General features: G+C 48.6%; 1 protein-coding gene across 3 annotated transcripts in view; it reads left to right on the plus strand.

The window, feature by feature from the left end:
• LOC142589560 (uncharacterized) overlaps nucleotides 1-20255 on the plus strand; it is a 199936-nt gene that overhangs the window by 129970 nt on the left and 49711 nt on the right. For all 3 annotated transcript variants that reach the window (XM_075701018.1, XM_075701016.1, XM_075701017.1), the window contains exon 2: nucleotides 347-682. In XM_075701018.1, the coding sequence (XP_075557133.1) occupies nucleotides 347-682 (336 nt within the window). The remainder of the gene's footprint in view (nucleotides 1-346; nucleotides 683-20255) is intronic.

Below are 20255 nucleotides of genomic sequence, written 5' to 3' on the forward strand. Positions count from 1 at the left end.
ATGTCTAGGGCAAGGCAAATCCCAATATTTTTCTTTTAAATCTAGGCAATTGTAACAGTGCAAAGTGTTGTATTGAAAGCTCTGGACCGTAAAATGTGACATTGCTATACGAAACTTGAACTAGAACACTGCTGAGCAGCGGTAAACGTAAAATGTTTTTGTTTTAATTGCGTTCAATGGAAAACGCACGTCTCCGCATATTCGCCTGCGTGGTATTATGGGACGGAGGGGAAGAAAGATGATGGTGGAGGCAGAAATAGAAGAGAGAGAGGTGCGAAGGTGTTGGACAGGTTGATTGCGCGTTTCCCGTTCCGTTCGAGTGACGTCCGCGTGCCTCTACTCGCAGACCGCGCTTACGTGGGCGGCCGGCCTCAGCCCAGCCGGCACCCGTCGCAGCAGCCGCACCACCACCACCACGCGCACCACCTGGTGGGCCACCCGGCCTCCGTGGCCCACTCGCACCACCACCAGCCCTCGGTGGTGCACCACCAGCAGGCCAGCTGCTCGTCGAGCGGGGGCTCCGGCTCGAGCAGCGTGCACAGCGCCGCCTACCGGCCACAGGCGCCCCTGGTCAAGGGCCCGGCTCCGGGCAGCGCGGCCAGTGCGGCGCGGGCGCGCAGGCGGAGGATGAAGTGCCTCATCTCCCTCGGGCTCATCCTGCCCGCGCTCGCGGGGGTCATCGGTGAGTCGGCTTGCGTGCACTCGAAGGGACGACCACCGGCGCGAGGTGACCGACCTCGCTCTCCTGGAGAAAGGGAACCGAGGGGCCCGACTTTTATTGCACCTATCGCAAGAAGGCTTCTTGTGATGTGATTGATGAAAGCCGGGCCCTTCGGTTCCTTTTCTTCTCGTTCATTACATCCCGAGGGTCTCGAATCCGGCAGCATTGATGCCTTCGGGTAGCATGTGTGGGTTTATTGACCGGTTGCCTTCAGCCGAATAAGATCACGTATTTGTGACGCCTGCGGCAGAAAGGATGTTCCGCATCCCCCACCAAGGTTTGTTAGTAGTGGCGCTGGCCAACGCCCCTAGGGTTAGTTCTGGTAGTAAAACATAAATACCCCAGAAAGTGGATGGTAAAATGACGCCGCGGTAGCTGCATTTGTAGGAGCACCGCACGGACAAGGCGAAGACGAGGGTTCGTATCTCACCTGCAGCCAGTTGTTTTTTTCATCCACTTTCATTTCCATTAATTTATTTTTTCTTTAATTCAATTAGTAAGTACAAGTAATTTGCCCTACGTATATACCATACTCACATAGGATCATATCGGTTCGTATGGAAACATACAGATTTTAATATAGGATGCTATATAATTATACAGAATATGGATACAGGGCATATGAGGGCATGGGGCATGTTCGAATGAGGAACGCTTGCCGCTTGATTAAATCGGAGGTAATGTAGTCGACAAAGTGGCTCGGACGCGAGTGTACTGATATTCAGAGTTCGTCTCGTATTTGTCGTGTCTTTCCAAATGCAAACAGAAAACTGGATGCTTTCATGCGGCAGCAACCACTAGGCAAGGGTTAATGAACTCGGCGGTGCACTCTTCGCCACCTTCTCCGCCTTGTCACCACCTTGATTCGCTTTGTTATTTTCACTAGCGACCTACCGCCCGCAAGGCCGCAGCTCTTACCACTTCGGGTTCCGCCAACTTTTTTTGTGTTTTTGTTTCGAAGCTACGAATCTAGTTATATTGACGACATGCATTGATGTAAAGAGCCAATTCAATGCGTCGTTTTGGTTCCATTGTTTTTTCTTTGCTTAATATACATTTACGTTATTTCTGCGTTGTCCCAAACGTACATGTAGACCAAGTTCGCGTGAATTGTACTGAATCGCACACAGTTCACAAGTCGCACATTATCTCATATTCTCTCTCGGTGAACTGTTTCTGTAGACTGTTTCATATGTGCGCCTAAGAAACCATCTAATGCACGCCGCAAAAACCGTAATAGTGCAGCATGCGCATTGTAATGCGGTCGATGCCTCTACGTCTGCGGCATATTGTTTCTAGGCCTTTTTCTGGACTACGCGGACGGCTTAAAAGGCACGGCATACATCATGCTTTGGCTCCGAAGTGTCCAATGTACGCACTATCACCATTGTTGCTAACTCGAGTTTTGCACAAGCGAACAATGTCGATTGCACCCGCACCTCCATGTTATGAAGTCGCCCCCTCGCGCAAGCGCCAATGGCGTGCTCTTTTTTCTAAATTGATTGCTCCACGCTTCGACCCACAGTTCTAGCCATCGAAGCAATTCTTGCTGAGTATTAATAATCAACAGGAGACCCAGCAAGACACTAAGAATTTAACCAACAACTTCATACTCTCGTACTTTCATACTCTCAACAAAAACTCTGCGCTTTGAATCCTTCGGCGCAAAATGCAAAGCCTAATTTGCTGGGTGTTTTGTCAACGGCGCGTCCGGAGTGCGTAGCTATCGTCTATGAGTCAGACCTCATTATAACGAAACAGGCTTTAATGAACTAATCGACATAGCGAAGTAATCGTCATTTCCCTTGAGTACTTCCCATAGAAACCCCGGCATCTAAAATCTTGTTTTAACGAAGCAAAAATTTTGTTTAAGCTAATATAAGGAAGTAAGTGTGGCTACCTCTTTAACTTCGTTATAGAGAGGTTTTACTCATGTGACTGGTATCGAAGTCTTAAACCACTTGCGTTGGAGGGTCCAAGAACACCACCGTAGCACTATTTGCTCTTTGCCCTTCCAAATCCCTTTTACAAAGCCTGTACTCCGTCTCCTCGGAAAAATGCCTGATCAGTTCCCGACTACGCGTAAAGCCGACCTCTGCGCTTTTCACTGGAAGCAAACTCTCTTTTCTTGACCCCGTGAAACGGCGACCGCCAACGAGCGGGCCGGGCTGGCCGCTCAAGCGGAGCGAATGGCACGGGGAACTTGGCGGTACAGCAAAAGTAATGCCTCGCGCGATCGGCGGCCTCCATATGGAGTAGCTGTATGCGTTTATTCATTCATTTCTCGGCTCTTTGCGGCGTCTTCTCAGGGGCTTTGCCGCCTAGCTTGCGACAACGCCAGAAGTCGTTGACCTTCTCCAGCGCTGGCGTAGAGAAGAGGAAAGATCACATATATACGTGTGAGGAGTATTCATTCAAATATTCCCATACGGCAGTCTGGCACTGCCGTCGTTACAGCGATCGTTCAACCGCAGAGGGATGTTTGATGATCTTACTTTACCGCACCTGGCTGAGGGGGCAGTTGTGCCCGCTGTATGTTTTTTTTTTTTTTAACGCGAAGCGCTCTTTGCCTCATTCCGGGCACATTGGGGTATAGTAGGTAGGTATAGATAGGAAGGTAGGTTCCTGTCTCACTTCATTTCGGACCTCTGTGCTAAAAAGAAATGCATCACCGACAATGGAATCGAAGCACTGCCTTCGAGCACATCAGTTAAATGCTCTAACAACTATGCCACGGTAGCGTGCATACTCCTGTCGTGCCGAAGCCGTCCTTGGGGACCTTTGGCGCATGCGTCACTTGCCGGTTCCTAGTGTTCTTTCCGCGTGGCAGCTGGCGCTTTGAGACGCTGTGTTAGGCTGTACCGCACTCGCGATCGGCCGACATTACCAAATACTTTTCTTGTAGCATCTAAAGCTACGTAGTAACTGTGCGACGCTGTAGCACTTTCATGACCCAGGTTGATAACGTGTTAACAGTTCTTCGCCGAAGCACTAATGTCATCGTTGTTCTAACGTGGACCACATGTCACAGACGTAGGTATAGGAACGATTGTACAACTCTTAGTCGCAGGTTAAGCAAAAATTCGTGCATCTCCCGCTTACGCCCCTTGAATACCTCTGCAGAGGGCAACAATCGACCTGTCGTATAATTTCGCGTCGAACGGACGCAGTAAGAATCATGCCGTGACGATCATCGTCACCACCGTCGTCGTCTTGCTGCTTTCGTAACACAAACGTACGCTGGCGTTACACACACGCACACACACACAAGCACCGCTACTCGATTTATACGAATGTGTTTAGTCCACCTCGCAAAGCTCTGCCGAACTCCAAACAATGCTGGATGATCAGCAGAATGATTCGCACAATACAGATTGCCACAGTGCGGGGAATCTGTGCCACTTTTTTCGTACGGAGTAGCTTTGTTTTCTTGCATTTCCGCTTGCTTTTTACACAGGCTGAAAGAAATAATCTCCGGTTTAAGTATAGTACTACTACGCGTGCGTTGATTGTTTTCTATTTGGTTAGCGATCGCTTTCGACAGAATTGTCGATGTTGTTATGCTACCACTTTCGTGCAACACCACATTGCCGCATGCAAATGCTACTCAGTTAATAAGGATTAGCCTCAGCTGTGTGGCGTGATGCTGAATGCTTCAATACCAGAATTCGTTGACCTTATAAGACGGTGCGACGGTGCGGGTACTAGCGAAGGTCAAGAAAATAGTAAACGGCTCTGGGAGCGGCTTCACCTTGGCGAAGACGCGGTGACATCACTGGCGTCGTCTGTAAACGAAGCGGACACGCGGGGACGCCACCAGCGGGGAGGCGTGGGTAAACAAGTAAATAGAACGCGGAAAGAGCCGAGCGAACGCGATCCGCTGCGACCCGTGTCGCGCTCGGGGTCTCCGCGGAAAGTGTGTCGTTGGCATCGAAGGTGAACCGGCGCTGCGAAGCACACAGAAACGGGGGCGGGGGATATTTGCATGCCGCACGTCTCCCCGAGACACCGACTCGGATTGCGCTGACGCTCGAGGGTGGTCCCGACGCCAACTTTCTGCGAGGAAATTTGCTTCCAAGTTAACGTCGACGAAAACAGACCCGGCCCTCCGAATAACGCTCGGCGTGTTTCGGCGGTGAGGCTCTCGCATTGTAAGCAAGATGCGCTTCGAGACAAAGTGATTTTTCGCTGGTCAAGTTACCCAAATGGCCACGAGCGTCGGCCGGCCTAACACTCGTCTTTCTTCCGCGGTGAACTGTCCACGGCAAGTAGCCCGCGCCATGAAAATCCCGAAGAACCCTGTGCGCAACACCAAACCATGTAAAAGGGGGATTGGGCCGCTCCCATGGCGGCAATTTCCTGTTTGAAAGTTCCATAGTCCTTTAATGGAACGTGATGTGGTGGTAAAGAAAGTGGCAACAACTAGCTCCATGCGTACCAAACACTCAGAAGAAGGGGAAGAGGCTGAAATAGATTTAGCACACGCATCAAGCACTGCATCGTGCGTCGTCACCGACTCCAAAGCAGCCGCAATTAAGTACACCGAGAAACTTATATAACCTCAATCATACCGAATTCTCATTGGAACACATCTATACCTGCAGAAGAACTGTTCGACCCATCTGAGAAAATCGAGGAAGAGAGCTCTGTAGAGTTCTCTTTCTAGGTTTTCTCAGATGAGATAGATATAGTCTAAGATATAGTCTACCTGTACTGAACAACACCTGCAAGACAAATATTCGTGTTCTGCAGGCAGCACAAGCTCAAGCACTCAGAGTCTGCCTTGGTTTGCCCAGATGCACGTCAGCAGAGGCAACTCTTGCGATTGCTCGGGACCATCCAATGCGAACTCACATTACGGTGGAAGCCCTGAGAACGCACATCAGACATTTTGCACGTGCCCCCTATCACCACCTTGCAGCATTACCTTCAGACAGGCACCAATCATCATTCTCTAAAACTATCATCAAGTACAACGACAAACTTCACTCGGGCTTCACCTCTGCATCTAAACCATCGATACCCCCTTGGTGTCTTATCAGCCCCACAGTCCATCTCAGTGCACCAGGAATCGGGAAAAAGTCTGAACTGTCGTCGCCTGTGCTGAAACAACTGTCTCTGCTTCTTCTGCACGAGAGGTACGCGGACAGTGAACACATTTATACTGATGGTTCCACAAACATCCAGTGTTCGTCCGGTGCTGTGGTTGTCCCAGCAAAAACTATTACCATCAGCTTTAGGACTGACCGCCCAACAACATCGACATCTGCTAAACTAGCTGCTCTTCGCGCTGCACTTCGTTTCGTCAATCGGGAGCCACCTCGACAATGGTCAATCTTCAGCTACTCAAAGGCAGCCCTACAACCTGTACTATCAGCTCTGCGTCGCGGGCATTCGAACAGCTCGTATTCGATAATAGATGCTTACTCCATACATCACAGGAGAAAGGACACCACGTGACGTTTCAGTGGCTGCCAAATCACTGCGGCGTCATTGGAAACGAAGACGCCGATAATGCCGCTCGGGCAGCTCTTGAAGACGCACAAGAAGAGGCCATACCGCTTTCACGATGCGACGCAGCTAGCAGACTTCGAGTGCTTGCACAGGGGATCACGCTCTCTTTATGGTGCACACCAAACAGCTAGACCAACCAGAGCAACCGTCAATACCACCTGCTCTCTTTGATGCATCTCTATATGCCAACTGGACTCCGCCGAAGAGAGGCGACTCTGCTTTATCGCTTATGGCTAGGGGTGGCTTTCACGAAATCTTACTCCTTCCGCATTGGAATGGCCGACAACGCTCTCTGCAATGCCTGTCTTTGCGAGGAGACGCTGGAACACATTCTGTGCGACTGTCCTGAATATAATGTTCAGCGACAGTCCCTGGCATCTGTTCTAGCGCACCTTGACACTAGACCATTGTCCCTCGACACGATTTTCAAATGCCGCCGACAGAAGACATCGCAGGTGAAGGCGACGAAGGGACTATTTCGGCTTTTGAAAGAGACGGGATTGGACAAGCGGCTGTGACAGTGATATCACGTACCATGCCAGATTGATGGACTCCAACGGACGATGTGTGTGTGCTGTGCTATGGGCTCTCTCCCTCTCCCCTTCCCCATCTTTCATCTTCCCCATCCCTCTCCCATGTGTAGGGTAGCAAACCGGTTAAGCTAAACTGGTTAACCTCCCTGCCTTTCCTTCTCCACTTTTTCCTTCCTTCGACTCATCTGGACGCCAGGCCATGCAGGGGTAATTGGACTGCCCGAGCAAGTATCAATTGGGAGGGTCACTTGCGTCGCCCATCTCTCTCTCTGGACAACAAATCACCGAAGAGACTCAAACAGAACTACAGCCCCCAGAACCCAGCAGGGACCATTCAATAATGATGTTTTATCTCTCTCTGTTTTTCTGTATTATTATGAAATATGTTTGCCGATGTCGTTGGCTTTGAGGATGATGGTGTAATATGACGCGAAACAACATGAGGTAAGAACAGGATAAAAAGGAGGGTCCTCTCCTGTCCTGACGCTCCTTCCTGTCCTGTTCTTACTGATTTTTTGTTTCGCGTCATATTGCATCAAATCAAGTATATGAAGCAACTAGACTAGCAACAAGTAGTGATACGATACATCGTGCGTGATGCAGGCTTCCTCTCGCTTAGGTTAGCAATACATATCAAAGAGATAGTAGGTCGGTCCAAGAAACGAAGCAAACAAGGTAATGTTAATGTAAAATGTAAACAGTCCGAGCGGACTAACGCGTAGTTCACTGAAATTATGTCTCAACAACCACACTTTGGATAGCCAGTAATGACAGGTCGTAAAAATTAAAGTAAAAAGTACAACTGTATCATTTTGGCGCTGCGTCCCTGTGACATCGACAAAGTGGGAGCGGTGTGAAGGACACTGTGTCTCACGAGCGTTGGGGTGTGCGCCGCAGTGCTCACGAAACACTCACTGAACAACCGTGAAGGAGCTTAAGAGAAACTGACTGCTCAGCACGAAACACGCAGTGGTCGCAAACGTGAAGGTAAAGATAACTATACTAAGTAAGAAAGAATGAAGCGATAAAACAGATGTCGTTGATTAAAGGCGCAGTAGCGACAACAGAAGGTGTGTTTATTCAAGGAAGAAGAAACAGCAAGATGTCTGACTGTGTTGGCGCACTGCTGTGATTGTGAGATTGAAACGAAGAGCTCGAGAGTGTGACGTCACAGCTAGCACTGCCCGGTTGTTTGTGTCGCACACTAATTCGAGGCTTCGCGCTGACATAAGAGGGAGAGATGGCTAGATGAGAGAGAGAGATAAGGAAGAATGAAAGGCAGATAGGTTAACCACGACTGAGCCCGGTTGGCAACCATTCATTGGAGAACGAAAGGCGAAGAGGAAATACAGTGTTGATGTCGCCAACGTACTGAAATCGAACTGCTCTTTATAACAGACGGTAGCTCACTCCGGTACTGCTGAGAGCAAAGGAAAGCAGAAGGGCAGAGAAGTAAACAAGAACAGTAAGTCCGGTTTGCTACCCTACACTGGGGGAGGGAGGAAGCAGAGTTAGAAAGCTAAGAAGATTGGAGAGAGAATCACTCGCTATCGCAGTAAATAATGATCACCACACACTACCACAGCACTCTATCACGTGCAGCCCAACGAACATCATTTAAGGCTCAAGCCGTTTTTGCAGCCGCCTTGTTTTCCTTCAAAATTGTAGCGGTGCTTTCGGTGCCCTCTTCTGCGATGAATTATGACAATGGTGGTAGATAAACGCGAGCTAGAGCAGTCTTTGCCCTCTGTAGTGGGGACAGCCACACAGAACGTGTTAACGGGTATCCTGACGACCAGATTCATCGCACACTGCGTTGGAGGCCATTCCAATTCGAAAAGAAAAGAAGTAAGAATGTAAGCCTGGAGCGTCTTCGAGCAATTCAGACTTCTTTAAAATCGGGCTCATGGCACTGTTTCGTATTTTAAGTGAAACTGCGATTTTTTCTTAAAATTCGTCTCCTGCTCTTTCTGTATCAGTTTTATCATCGTTTTTTTTTTTTTTTCGTCTGCGCTTATTATTACCGAGACGTCTTCGTTGGGCATTTGCGTTGTCCTTTAGGTCGGGCTCCATTGTGCTCGATCAGGTCTAAGCAGTAGTTGTCTCGGGTCAAAATTGTTTTACGTTCATCGATTATTAATTGGCTGCCGTAGAAACAACTTTAACAAATCGTTTTATTCTAAACGGGGCCCGTATTAAAACTGGGCGCCCTATATAGTTAAGCTTGTCCACTCCGATAACCCGTATACTTCTTCACAAAGATTACTGGCGGAAACTATGGAACTCTACTGGAGCTGCAAGTTGAGTTATCACGGGAGTAAAGGTTAGCACGTGGATTTGCCTAAACTTCGTTCGTCGGGCTTCAAACGGATTGCGTGGCTTTGCAAATCCATCGCTTTCGCCAAAAGGTTCCATTATAGATACAGTTCGCAATGAATGCACATCTTCGCGAGGACCGATTGCCATGCTGTGTTGAGGAAACTAGGAGTGCTTGGAAGTTTAGAAGGATAAAAGGGTAATGAATAGCGTCACAAGAACGTTTGAAGTCGCGAGCACGAAGCGTATGCAAATCCATCTGTACTTAACCATCATTCCCGCGGTACCTGAGGCGCCAGAATTCCTTCTATTGAATTTAGTAGGAAACTGTATGCCAGAAACTGTGAATGCTTGCTATTCGCGGCCAGTAACTGCATAGCAGAGGTCAACACGGGGGAATCCCGCGTGATCGGGACGTGCGGTGTCTCGGCTTTACAAATATTCGATGCATGCGCCAACTTCGCCCACTTTATGTGTGCACGCGCTCTCCTATTCGCGGTCATCCATCAAAGCAGGAAACAAAGCGCTTTCCGGGTTTCCCTCTTTTTGTGCCGCTGGTTTTTCGTACTGCCGTAACAGGGGCTGGCGTTGCGCGCTCCAGTTTTATTCCGAGTCGCCACTTTCAGCAACACTCCGAAAAAGATTGGAATACGAAAATAAGGAAACTGGCGAGAATAAAGCAGTGGCTCGGCGAGCGGCGTTTAAATGCATCTGGGTGCACTGGACTGCGTATGAAAAGAAAAACGTAACTGCACAAATTAAACTTGGAATGGTTTCGAGGATTCAGGATATAAATACAACATCCACCTCCCCTCCTTTTCTTTTCTTTTTCTTTTTTTTTGCATACAAGGCCATTTGAAGCAAACCGAATGGTTACGCAGACTTCTCCCTATTTTTCATTCTTTGTTTAGTAAATTTCATGTATCGCTATTTCCTGTCAGCTGAATTAGCTGTCAGCTAAAAGTACGTATTGCATGTTCAGTATATTTCCATGTTTCCGTAAATAAATTTCTTACTAGCTCTGAGGACAAACAGCAAAAAAAGAAGTGACCGTGATCATTGATTAGTATTATACCTTGCTCCAAGCTATAAGACGACAAAAATATAAATTTTAATGAAGCTAAATAAAAGGCAGCGTCCTCCCTGTAAGTTGCCCGATGAAGTCGATTGTTTTGCTTCTCCGTAGGTATAAAAGCAAGATGTCGTAGATGGCTTTCCGGAGTGAAGAGGGGGCGGGGGGAGGGGTTGATCTAGAAAGTATTCAGTACACAACTTATCTCTGTAGCCCACAATAGCAAATACCTGGCGGTGCGGACTGGCCCGGACACGTCCATTGCAGATGGCGTGCTGGTTCGCCCATGTCGCAAGTGCCACAAGTTGAATCTAGTGAACAGTGTTGGGCTCTGAAGTCAGGCGTGACATTCGTGCCGGTGGGCAGCTTCCCGGCATGTAAGCCCAGGAGAGAGCGGGTTGTTGTAACCGTCGGGAAAACGCGCTTGCAGAGTAAGCTTTCTAAGGGAGAGAAAGGGGAATGAGACGTGCAGAGGGTGTTAACCGGAAGAGAAGCTTCTGATTTTCTAGCCTACACGTGGGGTTGGCCAAGTAGAAAAATAAAGCTGGAAAGAATAAGGAAGAAAGAAAGCAATCGCGCGAGATAAAGAAATGGAGGTGGGGCGGGGGTTACACCTGCATGAATCAATCTCTCTAATCGCATGGAGATATGATTGGAATGGGTATTGGGCTACTACTCTTTTCGTTTCCAACGACAAATGTGCATCTAAATGAAGGTGTCAGGCCAGACCACGTACCTGGAACTTGCAGCATGATGCGGGACTCATGCAGTAAATTACCGCAATATTTTTTTTTCAAATTTCCACAATTTCACTAATTCACTGATTCATGCTTCAATAACAAGATATACCTCGTGCGGCAGATCCTGTGCGACCAACGTTTGTTTATGATCTCGTCTTTTTCAACCCATGAATAACCGTGGTTATGTAGACATCATTTTTTCTTTGCTTTCTACCCTTCGATCTACCGCTCGACATCTTCAAAAATCAAAGAAGATAGCGACAAAAATACAGCCGCCCGCATCCTGACCTTACAGGGGCACAGGCAAATCTTGCCCACATCACGTGGACGTGTAAACCACGGCCTCCAAATTCCAGTGCGCCCCTTACGGCGCAAATGCCGAGTACCACGCAGTGGGGGTTCGGCTTGCTAGCGAAGATCTGAAGAGCCAGAGAGCTTTCCTCGATCAAGCCAAGCGAACCGCAGAGACCAGTGGAGGCCTGGCCTGAGGGACCCATCCACCGCCCCAAACCCCTAGCATAAATAAAGTTTACACTACCACTACTGCTTTCTAACTTGCATTTTTTATTTGTGCAGCGGAACACGAAGTTTAAAAGTTAGTTGCGCTTTCTTTCCTGTTTTCTTTACAGTTAAAGCGATAGCAGAATGACTACCAGAACCCTTGCATTGTTTATTAGCAATGTCTTTGCAAGCACTCAAATAACACTGGTTTCAACAAGTGTCACTACTGAACACCCCTTTGAAGCGAAGCGATAACAACGGAAACGCAAAAAAAAAAAGTAAGAAGAAAAAGCCGGCATACCCCACGCATTGCGGGAATCGATGTTATGCGAAGCAGTGTCCGGGGAGCCTACGAAGTTTACGAAACGACCATCAGAGCACCAAGACACAGGCGGCTATTTCATGACCTTCACGACACGCACGACATGACATTCATGTTGTGACCTCTCATTTATGTTCGTCATAACCTCTTGTCATGCTATGCCAGTTTTGGTACCTACCAAGTTAACGAAACGACCATGAGAGCACCAAGATTCAGGTGGCTGTTTCATGAACTACATGACACGCATGTAATGATATTCATGTTATGACCAAGCATTTAAGTTCGTGACACACTCTTGTCATACTATGTCAATTTTGGTACATACCAAGTTAGCAAAACGACCATGAGAGCACCAAGACGTAGCCGGCTAGATAGATAGATAGATACCGTCTAAGCGTCAAATTTTTGTCAAGAAATGCTTCGCATTTAATTGAAAAAATATTAAAAAGTAGTAGCGACTTGCAGCGTGGCGTAGTATGCCGTCTTACACGACTGTGCGTATTACGCTGCTGAACAAGCACAAAGCTTCACCGCGATTACGTCGTAGTGCTTGAGACTTTAAAAGCTGAAGGTAGAAGAAAAATTTTTCCTTTAACGCGAGTAGCTTTCTTTGGCTCTTTCAGACGTTTTTGTGGTTGATCGATGGTCCAACTCGGCAAGGAAATCGTTCTTTTGTTCGCTTGCTCGTTCCTTCGTTCCCTCGCACTCGTTCTTTCTTTAGTTCGTTCGTTCGTTCGTTCGTTCTTTTCACCTACGGATAATCGTCCTCTATGGTTTCTGCACAATTTTTTCTTACTCCGCGTCTTTTTGGCTCTTCCTTGTTACCCTCACCACACTAAAAGCCGCCCCGCTCTCTAATCTGGCTTACTCTTGTCTATCTTTCTCTCTCTCTCTCTCTCTCTCTCTCTCTCTCTCTCTCTCTCTCTCTCTCTCTCTCTCTCTCTCTCTCTCTCTCTCCCTCTAATACAGCATTCTCCCTCGCGTGACCTTTTCACGTGAGGCACTCTCCGTCGTGCACTGCGGCGCAGCCCGCGGCAAGTGGACCCCGCAGGCAGCTACGCAAGGGCGCGTCAAACGCGAGGACGCGTAGTTGCATTGCGACGGCGCTGCTCTGCACAACTTGAGGCGAAAACGCGGAGGCGCCGCCCCCTTTCCCCGCATTTCCCTCCTCCCCGCGAAATAAAAACGAAGCTCGAAATGTGAAACTGGAACGCAGAGTCGTCGGCCGGTTTTAGGATGTAGGTGAGCAGCGGCTCCGAGAGCATCGTCTGCTATCTATCGCGCCCGGTGGTGACCGCTCTCCAGATCGTCTGCTACCGAACGGCTATAGAAAGGAGCATGGCGATGCGCTCCGCCGGGCCGGCCGGGCACCAAATCCGTGCACCGCTGTGGAAACAGCTATCTTGCGCAGCTGGAGGCTGCTGTGGACATTGTCAAATTCCGCGATGTTTTCTGTCGAATGTGCCATCCTGTCAGTTCTGATTGGCCGACAAGGCTGCTATGGCCTCTCTGATTGGCTCAAAACGCCAATGTGGAGGAATTCGACAACATGACGGAATTTAACGGTGCCTCGAATAGCAACCTCTCGTCATAAGTAATAGCAGCTACCTATGCTTTGGCATTTTTGATGGCGGGGCTATATTTGCTCTTCTGGCCGTCTGCTATTGAACACATGAACTGGAACGCTGGCGAACTGATCAACCGTGCTCCGATGTGTGCATAGCTGATTACTTTTGTGCGGAGTAGGTCATGACGATGCTGCTGATGCGATATATTACCAACTCGGCCAAGTATTTGCTTTACCAGCAGGTATTATCGTGATAAAATTCAATAAGCCAAAGGTGTGAAAAGCTTACGTTATGCATCACAGCGTTGATATATCTCACTGGTCTTATTTTTAGACCATGGGAGCAGCCATTTCGGAAGTACTACTTGGCTGCTAAATATGAACACTTTCTGGTACGTTGACAGGGTGACAATATTAGTTAACAAGCTCGACACATCCACTCACGCAAACATTTTCTTCACTGTGCGTGGCGAAGGACAACTTATCACCAAACTGAAGAAAGCACTGCAACACTTCGGCACGTTTTCCAGCGTCGTCTGCTTATACCTTGCCCCAACGGCAGACGACGTAAAGTCAGGTACTCTTCCTCGGCAGATGATTAAGGTGCACTGTGGTATGCGCGCGTTTCCGAACGACTGACGCTACCCGCGCACCTGCAGCACTGCACGCATTTAGCGGGGCACGGTGTAAAGGGTAAGGGAGAACGTAGGAAGAGAGATAAAGAACGATGGTTGGCAGAGTGGTCGGGAGTCTCGGTGCTTGGGAGAGGTCTCACTCGCGCGCATGCAACCATTATCAATCAACGAATCAAGGTTGCGGGTCGATCAACTCAATTGGGAGCGCTTTTCGGGCTCCTTCGCGCCGAAAGCAGAGTGCAAGTGAGAACCGTGCACTGGTGACGCGCTTGAGGCATACCTTATATCAACGTCGTCGACCTACAACTGCAAGGCGCGACTAAGGTGACGACGCGACCTTCAGTAAACTCGCCATGGCGCCCCGAAGCGAGGCACTCGTACGCGCGTTCGGACGGCTCGCGAAATCGAAAACATGAAGGATTGAGTTGACGGAGAACGATTTGATGTCATTCGCGAGTGCTGGCGCCGGCGATGCGGGCGCCTGCTGCCGAAAATAGAAGCTCGCGGAATGGCGCCGGCCGTCTCCGCGAAAGCGTTGTCCCGCTGCCTGTCTGATTCGTCGCTATGCTAATAATGAGCCTTCGACACGTTGATCGCGTACCCTTCTGCGTGTCGGAATACGCTTCTTTTTTACGACATAAGCGCTTGTGCAGAAGTTAATCATAATTGGCGAAATAAATATGGTTGAGTGAAATAATTAGAAGGCTTGACTTCACTTAGGGCATCAATCACGTTGACAGCCGACGTCTTGCGAAAAATGGACGCCGCTTCGGCAGTGCGCTTTTGCAGAAAATGAAAAAAAAAACTGTAGGCCGTTCCACTCTAAATGTGTCTGAAGAAAAGAAACAAAAATAAAATTGCTAAAATGCTGCATATACAAATAGTTACGGGCGTTAGAGATAAGGCTATTGATGTCTGAAAGGAGTGAATTGTGCATGCATGTTCTGATAACGTGCATTAAACAATAAACGTCAGTGAAAGACTGGTCATATGCTGGAGTGCGTGGATATGACTGCAGTACCATTGCTCATGGACGGGAAAGTTAACTGTGTCGCCAATCGAGATACACAATGTATTCATACGTAAAGTGGTGTTCACACGCATTGCAGTCATATATGTCAAATACAAGATGAGAAACCACCATGGAAAGTTTTTATATGTTGGGAAACAGCTCTAACATTACTATGGTACAAAGACACAAAAAGACAGGTATAGCCAACACGTCTCCACTCAAAACCTGACGGAGCATGCGCTTGTCCAAAGTGAAACTTACTCTTTCTAGGTCCTCCAAAATGAAGAATGGGGCTGACAGATGGAGTAGCACACTGTTGTATAAAAGTTATGAACAGGGATAAGGTACCTCAGAAAGGCTGGCCAAAGTTACGATTGCAGGGCCTATCTTCGTCAAAGGCCTAAGACCTAGAACCGTCAAGGATTCTAGGTGCTGGACGTTACGCCACGTCGTCCTCAATTTCAACGCAGTTTTGATGCCCGAGAAGCTCTTCGTGTGTAGAAAAAAGAGACAGCATAGAAGCCGGATCACGAATGTGTCGCCATGTGTAGTGTGGGCTGGTGCGTGAAAAGCAAGTCACGGGGAATCGAGAGAGTCCGTCAAACAAAGCCGCGAGCACGGTTGGCATGACGCTGACATTACCGGTAACGCCATCCGACAAAACCACACGTTTCGCGCATGAAGTGCAAACCAAAGGCGCACGAAAACTGCGTGAAAACTCTTTTGAACCAGTGACGACTAGTGGACAATTTCTCTGTGACAACGAGGCAGACGACATGCCTGTCTGCGTTTGTCAAGAGATACCTGTCACAAGCTTGCTCTCTCTACCCCGCAGAATGATTTTAAGCGCAGGTGTACAGAAATCCAGATGAGTGACAGATAATGTCAGCCGTCTGTCTCCGTCTTCTGCGAAATTAGATGAGTACTAGACCGGCAATGTGCTGTCAAAAAAGTGTCCGCAGACGCGACAGCTCGCAAAATCCAATCTGAAAACTGTCGTGAATCTGAGAAAATTAAAAAAAGAAAGAAAACTAAGCGGCTTTTCAGTTTGCGCGCGCGTGTGGGCAGTTCCACAAGTCACGAGAAGACAGGCTGGCCACCGCCTTCCATCGCCGGTCCGACACAGGCGCTTAAACTGCAAACGTCACAGTCCAAAAAGCTCTAATTTATTCACCGCGAGCCGTCGCTTTGCTCTGCGCACACGCGTGGAGCGACGGTGCTGTGCACTTTCTAGCACGCGATTCAATCGTCGCGGAGCGAGCTACTATAGCATCACCGTCACCATAGTGCGCACCGCGCTGCGTGAGGCTTAAGAAACGCACCGGCGCGTTAGAAAACACAAAGGCAGCGGCTGGGCGTCGTCGCTGTTCATTATAATGTCTTTCGTGAAGTATATAAACCCGGTTTCCGCATCGCCTGGGATGCGTCAAGTGCGCCCGACGAAAGAAGGAAAAAAAAGCGAGTCGCATTCTTTGGAAACTTGCATATAAATGTATGCGCGCAGAACAGAGAAGGGGAGAAGCACACGACGTCCTTCAAATAACCGGCGCAGACGACAGGCCGTCGAAAAGAAGGGGAAAGATTCACTTCGCCTATGCTGGCTTAATGTGAATGGGATTCAGCCTCTAATTTCATTGCCCCGATTATTATTAGGTGACTAAAGTCGGCTAACCACAACCATATGAGAAAACAGGCAGCGAAGCCAGATATCCTTCCAGATCTTCGGATTCCCTTATTCATCACGCTGAAAGTTTGAGAAGATATAGACTATGGAACAACAAGCTATCTTTACATCAATAACGAACCCTCCCTAAAAGAAAACGTGGATAAAAAAGAAAAAGAAAAAGAAGGCGGGGTGCGGGGACGCATAGTAAAGTGAAATACTGGTCAACGGGAAAGTTAAAATATGCTTGAAATAAACAAAATGTATATATGTATTATAAGGAGAGAGAGAGAGAGAGATAATGGCTATAGCAATAGACGGGAGATATATATTAGCCTGACTGATCGCCTGGCACGTGTGGGGTGAGGAATGTGATGCACAAAGTGGGATCACACACACCGCATGCACGCACCATCCGCGATAAAGCTGCTTACGAGCAAAGTCTTACTGCCGCTGTGACGCGCGTCACATGTAGCGACGAGCCTCGCTCACCGTATTCTCACGCAGATTCCGAAGCATTTCCCAACCGCGTCTCCTATAGGTCTAAGTGCACGTGCGGGACGTTATACCGCAGTAACTGTCCTGATTTTGACGCTTAGCTTTTGCCTTCGCGCCGCTGTAATATGCGGATTGACGGTTCAATAGCTTTACAAACCAATCCGTTCCAAGTCGCCGTGCTGTTACTCAAACACTATGCTCAAGTTCACGCGGCTCTCAAGTGAAGGTTCTTTTCTGTTGTTATTCGCCTGAGTTGCCACGCGGCATAATGTATACGAATAAAGTTATATGTAAGCCTGAAGGCCCGTTTGATGCAGATACTGCGACAACGGCTTACGGAATGTACTGGTTACGAACCATCGCTCTTAATTGTACTACGTCTCTCCCAACTGCACTTTCCCGGACCGCCTTTGTTTGGGGCCATGCCCATAGTATAGATGACGGAGATCCGCGGTACACGCAGGGGCAGATCACCTCTGACGCTGGACATTGTGTTCAAATGGTTCTATTGTTACGTTCGATGCTGCGTGTCTACTTTCGTTGCAGATGCATTTATTGCGTGCGCACGTGTAACTCCACAGTCATCTTTCGCACCTGCACCATCAGTCTAGTTCAAGCAAGACGTTAGTTCCGGCTAGATGGTAATCCATTTCTCGTGCAGATAAGGACGGACGACAAAACGCAAAGCGACAGGCAAAGGCGCTAGCTTTCAACTAACGTTTATTGCCAGACACTTTGAATTTACTTATTTATTTATTTATTTATTTATTTATTTATTTATTTATTTATTTATTTATTTATTTATTTCAAATACTCTCAAGGCCAGTTGGCGTTACAGAGAGGAGTGGAAGAGGGGGTGGGAATACATACGCAATTGGTTCAAGAAAAATCACTGTAAACGGCAGATTTGAATTTTCCAGAGTCTGGGATAAGAGCGATGGTGGTAGGAAGGTGGTTCCAGTCGGAGCTTGTCGTAGGGATGAAGACATCGCTAAAGCTATTCGTACAGGAGACAGGAACTTATACTTTATACTTGTGATCCAACCTAGATGTATGTAGGTGTAGAAAAGATAGCTTTTTTCAAACCAGGGTTATAATGGTAAACTTTATGGAAGCGGCAAAGACCCTCGCTAAATACATACTCGCAGGAACAAGAAAAAGAGAAGAATACAACAACATAGGAAAACGGAATCAATCAAATGAAGCGGGAGCAGATCTGCGGGCTTTTTCCGTGTGGAGGAAGCCTTCCTCCGGAGACTTCGGGCCGCGGCCTTTGCAGATACGTTTGCAGTATCTGCATGGAGCGGGCCTAGATGCTTATATATAATTTCACTCCGACATCGTTCGGCGTGACAACCCAGGCGAATAATAAAAATTCAGAAAGGGGGAAACTAATAATCTTTTACCAGCTGCCATCCTCAAAACATAAAGCTGCCATCTAGAAATCGCATCGCGGTCATCTTGTGTTTTGGCCTCTGTCCTACTCCGCGCTAAACGTCTAGCAGCCACGCTAGCTAAGCTGGAAGATACTTCGAGCGGGCCTCGGGTCCGCATGGCTGCGAGCCTGCTCCGGGCGTGCGCGCAGGCAAACCAGAGTTTCTCTCGCGACCTGTTTCCGAAGCTGTCCTCGCACAGAATCTCAATGGCGCCTTTAGCGCGGCGAGCAAACTGTCCCTTCAAATACGACAGGCGTTAAAAAAAGAAAAAAAATGAAAGGGGAGGGAGTGGGGAGCGGAAACGGTATCGCGCAGTGTCGTCCTCTAGACGGCGTGTCGGTACAACCAAGGTCGTCAGGGCTGAACCCTGACCCTGACCGCTGCCGCCGAGGCCGAAGTGTGTCACTGTTCGAGGCTGCCGCTGTGCGCGCTTCCCTCGGCGGTGCAGTCGAGCGTTTCGCCATCGAAGCCGCGGACACGGCTATAGAGCGAGAGAATGTGATTCCCAGGGAAGCCTCCTTTAGCAGTTTCCCGCCGTCTCCACATTTATTTGCTTGTTTGTTTACTTATCTACTCATGCATTTACGCGAGAACGTGGGCGTGGGGGCCGCTTGGGAGGGAAACTTTAGCAATGCTTGTACGTTTCGTCGCGTCTGCGTGTGCGTTAGGATTACACGTTTATTCTCGGTGTCGCTCATTTTTACTACGCTTAACGGAAGTGCGAAGTTACATGAGTAAGACACAAGAGTACACATCGCACCGTTATAATTCATAGGGGCGATTCCAGAGGCGGCGGATATAAGTGTGAACGCTGAATTGTTTGTCTGGTAAAGCGCCGCGCGCTCGCGCGTTGTGTCGCTCTCAAGATGCACAGGATTAACTGAGACTTTGTGAACAGTGCGCGTGCGTACGAGTGGGCGTGTATGTATTGTTCGTGAATTTGTATGACCACTGAGTGTTATCACATTTATCACCGAATGCCTGTAGCGGCGTACCAGGTCGTCAGACGTGCAAACACCTCCATCTTCTCATTAATGCCAGCATATATGCATCGATGAAGAAAAGTGACTATAGGGCAATGAGAGAACAGCAACCTTGCACATTGACGGAGATGTGCTGTTATGACAGAGATGTGCGCATCTGCAATATCCTTTCCGGCGTCTTGTGAAGCCAATTAAGGAGCATCCTGACAACGAAATATGTTCGACGCGAGTGCCGCGGTGTATTCATCATAAACCTATGCGTTCTTGAAGGACGTGCTGCGACGCCGTTTTAATGAGCTCGCCGAACGATGTGCCAGAACGTCTGCTGGTCGATGACCCGTCTCAGAGGGCGCGAGCTTTGCCCGCGGGCAGGACATCGGTGATGCGGCTGAACGGCGGTCTTTTCCGTCATCGCTCGTTTATCTCCGGCCAGAACATTCCGGAACCCGACGCTGCCGCTTTCCATTGGAGGCAGGCGTATTCGACAAAGCTTGCACGCTACAACTTAATGGGCGCAGAATTGGCAAATCGGACGTAAATCTACCTGCAGCCGACGCATTCAGTGTCCCAGTGGTGCGCATTGTACGATGGCAACGTGCCGGGATTCAGAGAGAGAGACAGAGAGAGAGAAAGGCAAAGGAAAGACAGGGAGGTTAACCAGAGATTATCTCCGGTTGGCTGCCCTGCACTGAGGGAGGGCCAAAGGGATGCGATAGGTGAGAGAGAGAAAAGGATAAAGAAA

The sequence above is a fragment of the Dermacentor variabilis genome, chromosome 8, assembly GCF_050947875.1.
Source record: "Dermacentor variabilis isolate Ectoservices chromosome 8, ASM5094787v1, whole genome shotgun sequence".
Taxonomy (NCBI): Eukaryota; Metazoa; Arthropoda; class Arachnida; order Ixodida; family Ixodidae; genus Dermacentor; species Dermacentor variabilis.